This window comes from Barbus barbus (assembly GCF_936440315.1).
Source record: "Barbus barbus genome assembly, chromosome: 14".
In the NCBI taxonomy this organism is placed as follows: Eukaryota; Metazoa; Chordata; class Actinopteri; order Cypriniformes; family Cyprinidae; genus Barbus; species Barbus barbus.
In genome coordinates, this window is record NC_136742.1 from 4,714,793 (window position 1) to 4,729,104 (window position 14,312).

General features: G+C 41.1%; 1 protein-coding gene across 1 annotated transcript in view; it reads left to right on the top strand.

The window, feature by feature from the left end:
• Nucleotides 1-14,312, top strand: part of LOC306879860 (dermatan-sulfate epimerase-like) — a 32,357-nt gene that overhangs the window by 12,331 nt on the left and 5,714 nt on the right. Inside the window, exon 4 of the mRNA XM_079433080.1 lies at nucleotides 13,963-14,202. Within this exon, the coding sequence (XP_079289206.1) occupies nucleotides 13,963-14,202 (240 nt within the window). The remainder of the gene's footprint in view (nucleotides 1-13,962; nucleotides 14,203-14,312) is intronic.

Genomic DNA, 14,312 nt, shown 5'->3' on the forward strand with positions numbered 1-14,312 from the left:
GCCCACATCACACTGTTTTGGTCTCCCTTGACTTCATCTGTAGCTCCCTATATCAAACTCAAGTCTCTAATTTTGGCCATGAGCACTACCACTAGAACAGCACTCTCCTACCTCAGCAACCCAGTCCTAAGCGTCTGTATTCCACCACCGTCTGGAGGTTCCATCATAATAAGGTAAAAAGTCGCTTTCCTGAATGCTTTCACATTTACTCTGTGGTGGAACGAGCTTCCAACCTTCACCTGATCTACTGAGACCATCACAGCTCTTAAAGGGGACCTATTATGCTCCTTTTTACAAGATGTAAAATAAGTCTGTGATATCCCCAGAATGTGTATGTGAAGTTTTAGCTCAAAATACCCCACATATATTTTTTTATAGCTTGATAAAATTGCCACTTTTAGGGTATGAGCCAAAACCCTAAAAAACCGCGCTGTATTTGAGTATGTTGCTTTAATGCAAATGAGCTGGTGCTTCCGGAGAAGAGGGCGGAGCTTCAAGAGCTCATGCTCGGCATTAGCAGTGCTAGCCTTTGCAAATAAACATTCCACGATTAGTACAAGCCTGTTATCTTTACAGAAAACATACTCGGTTTCAAAGTCAGTCATCTGATTATACTGTGCATAATAAATTCACGTTTATGAATTACACAGACGGGGAGCACGGCAGGATGAAAATAACAACATAGCTGGTCTCATGGTGCAAGGCATGCTATCACAAATTTTAAAAGACCCACTCGTGATTATGAGCTCAATAAACTCAAGCGATCGACTCATATTGCTTTCATATGCAACTTTTTACTACTACATTCCTATTGACGATCATTCATGAAGACAGCACCAGAGCTTGAAAACAAAAACAAAAAAAGTCAGTTGGTTCGCTCCGAGCAGAATCGATATTGTAATGTTTCCGTTCCTGCGTTCCTCTGTATTATTACCGTTCCGAAACCAGTTCGAGTAGAAAAAAAGAACGGTTAATACCGTAATTTTTCAAATTGTCTTTGCCTATAATAATAAAAATAATAATAATAATAATAAAGTACAGTGTTTTCTTTACACAAAAAGAAAAAGAAAGAAAAGAAAAAACCCAGAGATGGTATCTTAACCCGCTGCGTTTAGTCACAGCCAGTACAGCATCATGTTTTCTAGATTTTTACATTTCTAAATGTAGGCTACTAAACAAAAGAAAAAAAAAAAAAAACTATTAATGCTTTAAAGACATTAAAGTATTTTTTTAAAGATATTTAAAAATGTTTGCTGCATTGTTAAAAAAACCCGCTACTTGTATAAAATTAGCTTTTTGAGGAAAAAAAACATAGGCTAAGCCGCATCGCATTTTATTAGGCTGTTATTCAGCAATGATGTAGGCTAAAATGCCGGTAAATCAAAAATGTTTACAAACATAAACACAGTCGTTAGTTTCTCTCCACAACAAATCCTCTAAACTTAAGGCTGCTATAAAAGGCTATAAAAATGTCAATCCAAAAACAAATTAAAGGTGAAACTGATGCCTAGCTCTCTCACTCGGCACGAGTCCAAATGTTTCCATATTCTCGACGTATCTACTAAAATATTATTTATAGGCTTTTACTTTCATCGACGTAAAACATAATCTTTCGCAAATCGGCAATATCAGCACAGTGAGGCGGTGGTCACGCTGAAAACAACAGATTGGACAACGGAGCACAGTAACTTTTTACATGTTCCTTTAACTCTATTTTATTTTGATAATGAACAGGCTGCAATGTCGGAAAAATATGTATTTGTGCGCATGAGGCGCCAGCGCTATATGGCCATACCAGCGCTGGTTGGTTTGATGCAAGACATCATTCAAAACTGTCAAGCTAATGCAAAGCAAATAAAACTGTAAAGCTTTTGCAAAATAAAGAAAACTATTTGGAGAATGTTGGAATGTGTCACAATGAACCTTAGGCCTAACTCAGCTTTTTTTTTTTTTCCTTTGTTTTGTTAATCTGTCAATGATTTACATGAAATATATTTAGTGTATAGGCATATATATTCCTTTTTATGTAAGCCTATAGTTTTATTCTGTTTTCTCCGTTCACAGAAGCACTGGAGGTGTGTAAGATCTGTTGAATCCATCTTATACTGTCCTCGGATAAACTCTATCGCCGGTGCATTGCCATTGCGACTAGAGTTCACAGCTGAGCGCAGGCGGGCATTTCACTCGCTGGATGCTTCAGCATCACATTTGCATAGTCTGTACTACTTGAATTCCTGATTGGTCGACAGCAAATTTCAAATATTAAATGGAACGATAAAATAACATTATTAACCAGTTAATGGCCATTTCAAATTTTCGATTCTGTTCGGAACAATAAAATTTGATTTCGTTTCTGTTTCCAGTTCAGTCAAAATTTAGTTCGTTTCCAGTTTCCGTTTTCATTCCTTGAACCGGTTCAGAGCCCTGGACAGCACCAGTGAAAACAGACAGAGACAATGGTAGCTTTAGCATCATTAGCCTTACAGAGTGCCAAGAAGCTCTTTCAGAAAGGTGTGGTACTTACTTTGTCTGGAGCTGACATTCGTGCACAAAGCGTTGGTATTGATCCCTACACATATTGGGGACTTTACCGATTTTTTCAGGACATTTCCTTAGACAATGAAACTTGACCACAGTGTCCTCAGCGGGCAATTTCATTGCCGGAAGTCTCTGCCGCCAGCTCTGACTCCCGACTTCGGCCACTGAAACTACCTATCAGATCCAATCCATAACTGGAAAACCGTTCACTCGACGTCACGTCAAGACCAGTGTGGGGCCCGTTCAACTCCAGATATGGCTATTTCACGTCGAAACTCTACATTTGCTGGTTCTGGAGGGCTCTACTGTGGATATCATTCTCGGACGTCCTTGGCTATATTGATATTGAATACTCACCCCTGTGTCCAGATCTGTACTCATGTAACAGTGACCCGCTTTGTAATTAACTAATTTAATTACAAATTTTTTCTCAGTAACTGTAACTGATTACAATTACTTTTATTTTGTAATTAAATTACGTAATTCCGTTACAGGTAACTAGTTACTCCCCAACACTAAATATAAGTGATCACTTTGAAAATATGGTTTATTACAGAAATAGTAAATTCTTTCCCAGACCCAGACATCAAGTCAAGTGAGTTGAGCTGTATGGTACATTGTACTCTGGTTGTATACTGCACGTTTAGTCAAATGTACACAGTACACAAACAGCAAAAATAGCATAAGTGGTGTGATGGTGGTATGACTCTCCAAACATAACGTTCTCAACCATGCCTTCATTGAGCTCAAAATTACATGACTAATATTGGAAGAAACTATGTACTTTTTTGTGAACTGTAACAGAAAAAGACTGTGTGTGTGTGTGTGTGTGTGTGACAGGATTACTCAATAAACTGATGAGCTATGGTCTAAATATTTATGTGGTTCTTCTCATACTCACCCAAGCATGCAGGCAGAGGAAGTGGGAGTACATTTGAAACATTTTCCTGAAATTAAGTCTTGCTGTGCATGTCAAAGGTGGTTATATTAAGAGTTTAGCTCAAATTAATACAGGAATTTGGTTTACTGAGGTTTTGCAAAGAGTCTTAGTGTCTGTGTGTCTTCTGATTCCCGTGGTCATAATTACAACTTGTACAATTCATCGATTATACCATCAAACGTAACTTGATGAGGTTAAAGTGATGTGGTTTCTGTGTGATCTCTCTATGCTGAAATGAGCTAGATGTAACGGCTAAGAACTGCTTTTTGCTGACACAAGCCCATTTACAGCAGTACATGCACTTGAGAAAACTACTTAGTCCAGGCTTATTGCAGAAAGCAGTACTCTGAAACATTGTGTAAAAATTGAGTGCTCCTTACACCATTTAAGGAATTAAATTGTTTAACAATGTTATGACTTTTGTTTTTTGCTGCTTTGAATTAAATGCTAACAGATAATGTCCAAAGTAGTGCTGTCAAACGATTAATCATGATTAATGTTTTTGATTACATAATATATGTGACCCTGGACCACAAAATCAGTCGTAAGTTGCTGGGGTATATTTGTAGCAATAGCCAAAAATACATTGTATGTGTCAAAATGATAGATTTTTCTTTTATGACATATATATATATATATATAAACTTAATTTTTGATTAGTAATATGCATTGCTAATAACTTCATTTGGACAACTTTAAAGGCAGTTTTCTCAGTATTTTGGTTTTTTTGCCCCCTCAGATTCCAGATTTTCAAATAGTTGTATCTCAGCCAAATATTGTCCTATTCTAACAAACCATCAATGGAAAAAATATTTATTCAGCTTTCCGATGATGTATAAATTTAAAAAAATTTACCCTTATGACTGGTTTTACGGTCCATGGTCACATATGTGTGTATACTGTCAAGTCAAGTCACCTTTATTTATATAGTGCTTTTAACAATACAGATTGTGTCAAAGCACTTAACAGTATCAAATTGAAGTGAAGTGACATTCAGCCAAGTATGGTGACCCATGCTCGGAATTCGTGCTCTGCATTTAACCCATCCAACGTGCACATACACAGCAGTGAACACACACACACACACCGTGAACATACACCCGGAGCAGTGGGCAGCCATTTTATGCTGCAGCGCCCGGGGAGCAGTTGGGGGTTCGGTGCCTAACGCTGGACATTCACTCCCCCCACCTACAATTCCTGCTGGCCGGAGACTCGAACCCGCAACCTTTGGATTGCAAGTCCGACGCTCTAACCATTAGGCCACGACTTCCCCAAATTGGAGGATAGAGTGTCAGTAATGTAAAATAATAAGATTAAACACTCAATTTTCAGTTAAGGCATTTCATTATTGAATTCAGAGATGTCATTGTCTAGATCAGTTTAGTTTAAATAGTATCTGCGAAATCAAATTGATGATAATCACTAGAAATGAAGTGTCCCCAACTGAGCAAGCCAGAGGCGACAGCGGCAAGGATCCAAAACTCCCTCCAAAAAAACCTTGGGAGAAACCAGGCTCAGTTGGGGGGGCAGTTCTCCTCTGGCCAGGAGATAATTGTTTATTTATTGTTTACTTATTTAATTAAAATTTGAAATGTATAAATTTATTTATTTCTTTTTTATATTGTTGCAATTTCTAACAATAATAGTAGTATGTAGATAGGTATTTTATTCTATTTTTAGTTATTTTCTTTTCTTTTTAGTTTTATTGTATTTAAGTCGAGGTCTTCACTGGGGATATGTCCCCGAGGCTTGTCCAGGTGTCCTGGCCTCCGCCGACGATCAGGGAGACATCATCTCCCGGCGCCGATCCACCATCTGATCCGGACACGGACTGAGAAACAGAATAAGACAAATATTAGCGTAGATGCCATTATTCTTACGATGTAACGAGTACATCGTGTGTTATGGGGAGTATTCCCGGTTCCAGTTGATCTAATTAATGCAGCCTAACAATCCTGTAATGGATTTTAATAATAGAAGCATATTAGTGTGTTATGTATAAGCCAGGTTAAAGAAATGTGTCTTTAATCTAGATTTAAACAGACAGAGTGTGTCTGCCTCCCGAACAGTGTTAGGTAGATTGTTCCAGGCGCTAAATAGGAAAAGGATCTGCTGCCCGCAGTTGATTCTAGGTATTATCAAATGGCCAGAGTTTTGAGAACGCAGCGGACGTGGAGGACTATAATTTGATAAGAGCTCGCTCAGGTACTGAGGAGCGAAGCCATTCAGGGCTTTATAAGTAATTAACGAGATTTTAAAATCTATACGATGTTTAATAGGGAGCCAATGCAGTGTTGACAGAACCGGGCTAATATGGTCATACTTCCTGGTTCTAGTAAGAACTCTAGCTGCTGCATTTTGTATCAACTGTAATTTGTTGATCAAGTGTGCAGAACAACCACCCAATAAAGCATTACAAAAGTCTAACCTTGAGGTCATAAACGCATGAATTAGTTTTTCTGCCTTTGACGTTGAGAACATAGGTCGCAATTTAGATATGTTTTTGAGATGGAAAAACGCAGTTTTACAGATTCTAGAAACGTTGCTTTCAAATGAAAGATTGCTATCAAACAGCACACCTAGGTTCCTAACTGATGACAAAGAATGGACAGAGCAGCCGTCAAGTGTTAGATAGTGTTCTAGGTTATTACATGTGGGGTTTTTATGTCCGATAATTAACACTTCTGTTTTTTCAGAATTTACAGGCAGAAATTACTCGTCATCCAGTTTTTTATATCGACTATGCATTCTATTAGTTTCTTAAATTGGTGTGTTTCACCGGGCCGCAAAGAAATATAGAGCTGAGTATCATCAGCATAACAGTGAAAAGAAAGCCAGGCAAAAACTGATGGCAAAAACTGAGAGACTTAGGAGGAGCTTCTTCCCCCAGGCCATCAGGCTCCTAAACTCTAAATCTGTGTCATAATATCACTTGACTCCATGTAAATATCACTATATCAATAAGCTATTCATAATTTTTCTCTACCTCATATTGCTGCTATTACAACTTTTTCGCACATTCTTTTGCACATTCCTCTTATATTACTATTTAAGTCAACTACATACTGACCTGCACGATTTTCTGAACAGTGGTTTGAGTGAACGCTGGCGTGTCTGTCTGCCGCTGCTCCCGGGTTAATTCTTTTAAACATTTTAACGACTTATTTGGATCTACTTACACGTTCGAAGTTTTTGCCTGCTTTTCCTATCCTCAAAATATTCAAATAACTATTTTATGTGAGTTCTGGCGTTTGCGGTGGATGGACTAGTGAGGTTCGTGAGGCTTGACGCACGATGGCTCGGGATCTGCCGCTTTTGGCTGAAAGCGGTGCCGCTGGACGCGGCGAGGTTCCACTCGTGACGGCCTGGATACTGCTCTCGGCTGAATGCTGTGCCGCTGGACGCGGCGAGGTTCCACTCGTGACGGCCTGGATACTGCTCTCGGCTGAATGCTGTGCCGCTGGACGCGGCGAGGTTCCACTCGTGACGGCCTGGATACTGCTCTCGGCTGAATGCTGTGCCGCTGGACGCGGCGAGGTTCCACTCGTGACGGCCTGGATACTGCTCTCGGCTGAATGCTGTGCCGCTGGACGCGGCGAGGTTCCACTCGTGACGGCCTGGATACTGCTCTCGGCTGAATGCTGTGCCGCTGGACGCGGCGAGGTTCCACTCGTGACGGCCTGGATACTGCTCTCGGCTGAATGCTGTGCCGCTGGACGCGGCGAGGTTCCACTCGTGACGGCCTGGATACTGCTCTCGGCTGAATGCTGTGCCGCTGGACGCGGCGAGGTTCCACTCGTGACGGCCTGGATACTGCTCTCGGCTGAATGCTGTGCCGCTGGACGCGGCGAGGTTCCACTCGTGACGGCCTGGATACTGCTCTCGGCTGAATGCTGTGCCGCTGGACGCGGCGAGGTTCCACTCGTGACGGCCTGGATACTGCTCTCGGCTGAATGCTGTGCCGCTGGACGCGGGGAGGTTCCACTCGTGACGGCCTGGATACTGCTCTCGGCTGAATGCTGTGCCGCTGGACGCGGTGAGGTTCCACTCGTGACGGCCTGGATACTGCTCTCGGCTGAATGCTGTGCCGCTGGACGCGGTGAGGTTCCACTCGTGACGGCCTGGATACTGCTCTCGGCTGAATGCTGTGCCGCTGGACGCGGTGAGGTTCCACTCGTGACGGCCTGGATACTGCTCTCGGCTGAATGCTGTGCCGCTGGACGCGGTGAGGTTCCACTCGTGACGGCCTGGATACTGCTTTCGGCCGGTTGGTGCGCCGCTGGGTGCGGTGAGGTTCGATTTCGCTGCGGCCCTGGATGCTGCTCTCGGCCGGCTGGTGTGCCGCTGGGTGCGGTGAGGCTCAAATCGTGCCTAGTCAGTGCTGACTGAGGTATTTTGCAAGGATGAAGTCTTTCTTACTCACTGCTCTGGTATGGTGCACATGTGCTACTGCTTTTAGTTCTCCCTATCTTGTTGCTTCGGATGTTGATTATTATACCTGGGTAGTTATGACTCTTTTCTACTCATCCTTGGATTTGCATAAACTGAAATGTTCATACCCTCTTTCCAGGGACATTTTTAAATCCTGTGCTTCCTTGGAAGTTCTGCGCCGTCCCCGATATGTCCACCGAGGATCTCGTCGCAGTATTTGTAAGGGCACGCAGTTCGCCTCCAGTAACAGTATCCCAGTATTAATTTCTTCACGTCGTTCATCATCAAAGACGGAATCCCGGTCTGTAAATCCACTAAATCTCTGTTCAGTTAAGTTGTCATCGTTAAATGCTGTAAGTGCTGTAAATACTGTGCCACGGACGGTGAAGATGGCCTTGCTAAATGCGAGGTCTTTATCAAACAAGTCATTTATTTTAAATGACTTTTTCATTACAAAGTCGCTTGATTTTTTTATTTGTGACTGAGACATGGCTGCAACAGAATGATTTTTTATCTCTTGGTGAACTTGCTCCTCCGGACTGTGAATTCTTTAGCACTCCACGACATACTGGTCATGGTGGTGGTGTTGCTACTGTTTTTAAAAATCATTTTAAAAACAAAAAATTACACACTGATGTGTACTCCAGCTTTGAGGTACAGTTAATGAGAATTGATATAGGGGGCCCTGTGTTATGTGCACTGGTTTACAGGCCTCCAAAATACAACAAAGATTTTATTCAACAATTCTCAGAGTTTCTTGCTGATATCGTGTCTCGTTGTGATAGATTGTTGATTCTAGGAGATTTTAATATTCACCTCTGTTGTCCATCCAAACCCTTGGTGAAAGAGTTTTTACTCCTTATTGATTCCTTGAATCTGTCACAATTTGTGTCTAGCCCTACTCACAATTTGGGTCACACATTAGATTTAGTGCTGTCGTATGGCTTCCCAATAACAAATTTGAGAGTGATTGATGCTGCCTTTTCAGACCATTTGCCAATTGTGTTTGAATTTGTCTGTGTTTCTACCACCCCTACTTGCTCTCAGTCTGTAAGCTACTCTCGTTTTATTCAGCCACTCACTGTCAGTTTATTTTCAGAGCACTATCTAGCAAACTTTGCAGATGCCGCCTCTTTCGACAAATTAAACACGGAAGAGATGTTGCCGGTTTTTACTAATTCCTGTTCCATTTCTATTGATTCTGTCGCTCCCCTTAAGCCAAGGAAAGCGAAGAGAAACAACATTTCTCAGCCTTGGTTAAATGCAAACACACGTGCACTCAGACAGGAGTGTCGTAAGGCAGAGCGAAAATGGAAAAGGGACAAACTCCAAGTCTCATATCAGTGTTTAAGGGCGTGTTTAGCTAGTTATCAAAAATCAGTCAAAGAGGCTAAGTTTGAATTATTTTCTAAACTTATTACTGAAAATGTGAATCGACCGAGGATGCTGTTTAAGACTTTTGATCTGCTACTAAATCCCGTACCTGCCCCGTCTCTTGATCCATCTCGGGAGACCTGTGAAAACTTTTTAAAATATTTTGACAACAAAGTACTGGATATCAGAGCTTCTATTAAGCCATCGATATTTGATCCTCCATTGAGCTGTTCACCTACAGAGTTGTTAACCTGCTTTCACCCCATTTCCTCTGTACAGCTAGCTGGTATTGTTTCTAAGGTTAAATTGTCCACCTGTCAGTCTGATGTCATTCCAGCTCATCTATTTAAGGAAGTGTTTGCAACCTTGAGTCCGGCTGTAACAGCTATCATTAATAACTCTTTGGAAAGTGGAGTTGTACCTGCTAGTTTTAAACATGCTATAGTCCATCCTCTGCTAAAGAAACCTCATCTTGACCAATCTATTTTCAGTAATTTTAGGCCTATTTCCAAATTGCCTTTTATCTCAAAATTGTTAGAGAGAGCTGTCTACAGTCAGTTGGATTGCTACATTAGTATGTCCAATGTCCTGGACACTTTCCAGTCGGGTTTTAGATCACTACACAGCACTGAGACTGCATTGTTGAAAGTCAGTAATGACCTTCTGCAAATTCTTGACACTGGTTCTCATGCAGTACTTGTTTTGTTGGATCTTAGTGCGGCATTCGACACAATTGATCATAGTATTCTGCTACAGCGGCTGGAAAAGTGGGTCGGTATTGAGGGTACCGCTCTGCAGTGGTTGGCCTCTTATCTTAAAAACAGAACCTTCTCAGTGAATATTGGGAATTTTTCTTCCTCATCGGCTCCTTTGTTATGTGGCGTGCCCCAAGGTTCCATCTTAGGCCCTCTTCTCTTTTCACTATACATGCTTCCTTTGGGAGCCATTTTTAAGAAATATAAGATCTCTTACCACTGTTATGCTGACGATACACAGTTTTATCTTCCAGCAAAAACTGACAGCAGTGGCTCTTTGGATGTGCTTGACGACTGTTTTGAGGAGATTAAAGGTTGGATGGCTGATAACTTTCTACAATTAAACGAAAGCAAAAGTGAAATTTTGATTTTAGGTCACTCTAGATATTCATCTGATTTTAATTTAGGGTCACTTTCCGCTAGTGTTCAACCCTATGTAAGAAATCTTGGGGTTACATTTGACTCGTTTCTTAAATTTGATAAACAAATTAGTACAGTGGTAAAGGGGAGCTTTTTCCATCTTAGATCCATTGCTAAATTGAAACAATTGTTGCCTCATAAAGACTTGGAGACTGTAATACATGCTTTCGTGACATCTCGCTTGGACTACTGTAATTCCCTTTATTGGGGACTGCCTCAATCAGCGATTTCTCGCTTACAAACTGTCCAGAATGCTGCAGCGAGGCTTCTTACTCGAACAAGAAAGAGGGATCACATTTCTCCAATCCTAGCATCTTTACATTGGCTCCCTGTAAAGTTCAGAATCGATTTTAACATAGCTGTTTACGTGTGTACAAGGCGCTAGCGGGCCTTGCACCAAAATATATCAGTGACCTTCTGATTGCTTATTCTCCTCAAAGAGCTCTTAGGTTCAGTAATCAGTTTCTTTTAACGGTCCCACGTTGTCGCTGTAAAACCAAGGGTGGCCGGGCTTTTTCAGCTGCAGCCCCGAAACTTTGGAATAGTCTGCCTGTAAATGTGAGACTCGCTCCTTCACTAGCTAGTTTTAAGTCTGCTCTTAAATCTTATTTGTTCTCCCTGGCTTTTGAATAATGCCTGCTTAAGGCTCTGTTTTTTTTTTTTTTTGGCTGTATTGTATTTGTATTTGTTGTACAGCACTTTGGTGCAACTCTGTTGCTTTTAAACGTGCTATAGAAATAAACTTTGACTTGACTTGACTTGCACATTTATATTTATATTTTTATCTTTTATTTTATTTTATTCTTTTATTTTTTATACTTTTCTTTTTGTTAATATTTGTATACTATATAATTGCACTGTCCTTGGAGCGGACCTGACTTACATTTCACTGCTGGTTATACTCTGTATAATTGTGTATGTGACGAATAAAAATCTTGAATCTTGAATCTCTTGAATCTTGAAAGCTAGCACCATGTCTCTGTCATGAGTCCGGGCCCTGCGCTTCTCCCTGTCGCCACCAGAGGTCACCATCTCCCTTCCTCCCGGACTCATCTCATGTAGTCACATACACCTGCCACATCACACACACCATTACACACACCTGTCACACTCATCACACCCGCAGCTGTTCCCCATTGCCACGGACTATATAGTCTCCCCTCTCTCACCACTCTGCCTGGGTTCATTAATTGTGATTTGTAAATGCGTGGTTGTGGTTTTGTTTCTAGTGTCTGCTGTGGTCTGGGATACATGCACTGTGCTGCCGTTTTGTATCCCAGTCATTTTCTGTTTTGGTTTTTGTGCCGTGTTGGCCTTTTTGTTTCGATTAAAGCACCTCACCTGCACTTGGACCCTGACCTCGTCTTTTCACGGCGTACCGTGACAGTCTCCTGATAATATCTCCCAAGGATAACATGTAAAGCGTGAACAGTAACGGCCCTAGTACTTGTGATCGATATGATACCTCTTCATTCACTGCTACGAATTGATGGCGGTCAGATAAGTACGATTTGAACCATGCTAATGCAATTCCACTAATGCCAACAAAGTGTTCTAGTCTATTTAAAAGGATGTTGTGGTCCTTCCTTAAGCGTAAAGGAGCAACTGTATCTAAAGTGCTAGAAAAGAGAGAGTCCATAGTTTCTGTTACATCATCAATGGGGTGGTGATGGCGCAGTGAATAAGACACATGCCTTTGGTGTGAGAGACCTGGGTTCGAATCCACTGTGAGACACCAATGTGTCCCTGAGCAAGACACTTAACCCCCTAGTTGCTCCGGAGGCGTGCGACCTCTGACATATATAGCAATTGTAAGTCGCTTTGGATAAAAGCGTCAGCTAAATGAATAAATGTAAATGTTTTCTGCGCTGTTGGATATGCTGAGGAATTGAGATAAATCAGGAAGATTACTTACAAAGCAGTCTTTTGTGGTAGGAGTGATGGTTCGACCATACTTGTAACAAGGAGTAGAATTTACAGTTTTAGCTATATGGAGTTTACACAAGACTAGATAATGATCTGAGATATCACCGCTTTGCTGCAGAATTTCAACACCACTAACATCAATTCCATGTGACAGTATTAAATCTAGAGTATAATTTCGACAATGAGTAGGTCCGGAAATGTGTTGTCTAACCCCAATAGAGTTCAGATTGTCTACGAATGCTGATCCTAATGCATCTTTTTCATTATCGACATGGATATTAAAATCGCCAACAATTAAGACTTTATCTGCAGCCAGTACTAACTCAGATGAAAATCAGCAAATTCTTTAATAAAGTCTGTATGGTGCCTGGTGACCTGTATACAGTAGCCAGTACAAACATCACAGGGGATTTATCACTAACACGTGTTTCTCTAGATAATGTTATACGCAGCACCATAACTTCAAACGAGTTATACTTAAAGCCTGCCCTCTGAGAAATACTGAGAATATTGCTCTAAATTGAAGCAACACCTCCCCCTTTACCTTTTGGACGTAATCTTGGGGGGTAAACTCATTTAAAGTAATGTATTCATGTGGTTTTAGCCATGTTTCTGTTAAACAGAGCAGATCTAGGTTATGATCATTGATCAAATCATTTACAAAAAGTGCTTTTGTAGAAAGGGACCTGATATTCATCAAGCCAAGTTTTATAAATTGTTTCTCTGTATTGTAAGCATGTATTATTTGTTGAACATCAATTAGATTGTTACTCTTAATTTGGTTTGGATGTTTTCTGTATTTTCTAGTTCGGGGAACAGACACAGTCTCTGTAGTGTGATATCTGGGTGAAGGAGTCTCTATGTGCTGAGAATTAACTGATTTCTGTGACGTGAGGCGGCTAGCAGACGGTTGGTTTAGCCAGTCTGTCTGCTTCCTGACCTGGGCCCCAGTTAGTCAAGTACGAACTCTAAGACTATGTGCCATATTTCTAGAGAGAAGAGCGGCACCACCCCAGGAGGGAGGAACACCATCTCTTTTCAACAGGCCAGGTCTGCCCCAAAAACTTGTCTAATTGTCTATAAAACCTATGTTTTTCTGCGGGCACCACTTAGACATCCAGCCATTGAGTGACGACAGTGGAAACGTGAATGACAAGCTAACCGGCTAACGAAGCTAACGCATGGCACACGCATTGCACTCGCGGTTTTAGATTAAAAGCCAAAGATAAAATTAGTCAGATTAGTTTGATAGATAATATCAGAAATATGGAGGAATTACGTTATATTTTATAATTTTAAACAACAGAGATTGATAGTAAAATTCAGCAGAAAGCGAAGCTACACGGAGCTACAATCACAAACCTCTCAGCAGAACAGCAGCAATCGAGCAGTGTATATTTATTATGTATATAAATACACACATAATAAAAAGACACAGTACACATACATGTAAACAAAAACTTTTATTTTGGATGCGATTAATCGTTTGACAGCACTTCATATTTCTGAAAACTGCCTTCTGATCACAACAAATTGTTCTCTATGCTGCTATTTTTACTACTTTGCTCTGTATTTCAGGATACCTCCAGGAAGCATACCTCTGGACAAAACAGGCTCTTGCCATCATGGAAAAGTCCATGGTGCTTCTCCAAGATGTGACTGATGGGTCTCTGTACGAGGGTGTGGCGTATGGGACTTACACCACTCGTTCACTCTTTCAGTACATGTTTTTGGTACAGAGGCACTTTGATATTGGCCACTTCAGTCACCCCTGGCTGCACAAACACTTTGCATTTCTCTACAGGACAGTGTTGCCTGGTAAGGCCTTACTTTGCTTCATTCTATGACTATTAAAAGCACAGCATTTATAGGTGTCATATTGCAAATGTTTTAATATTTCATTTCTTTACCAGAGGTCCAATTAAAAG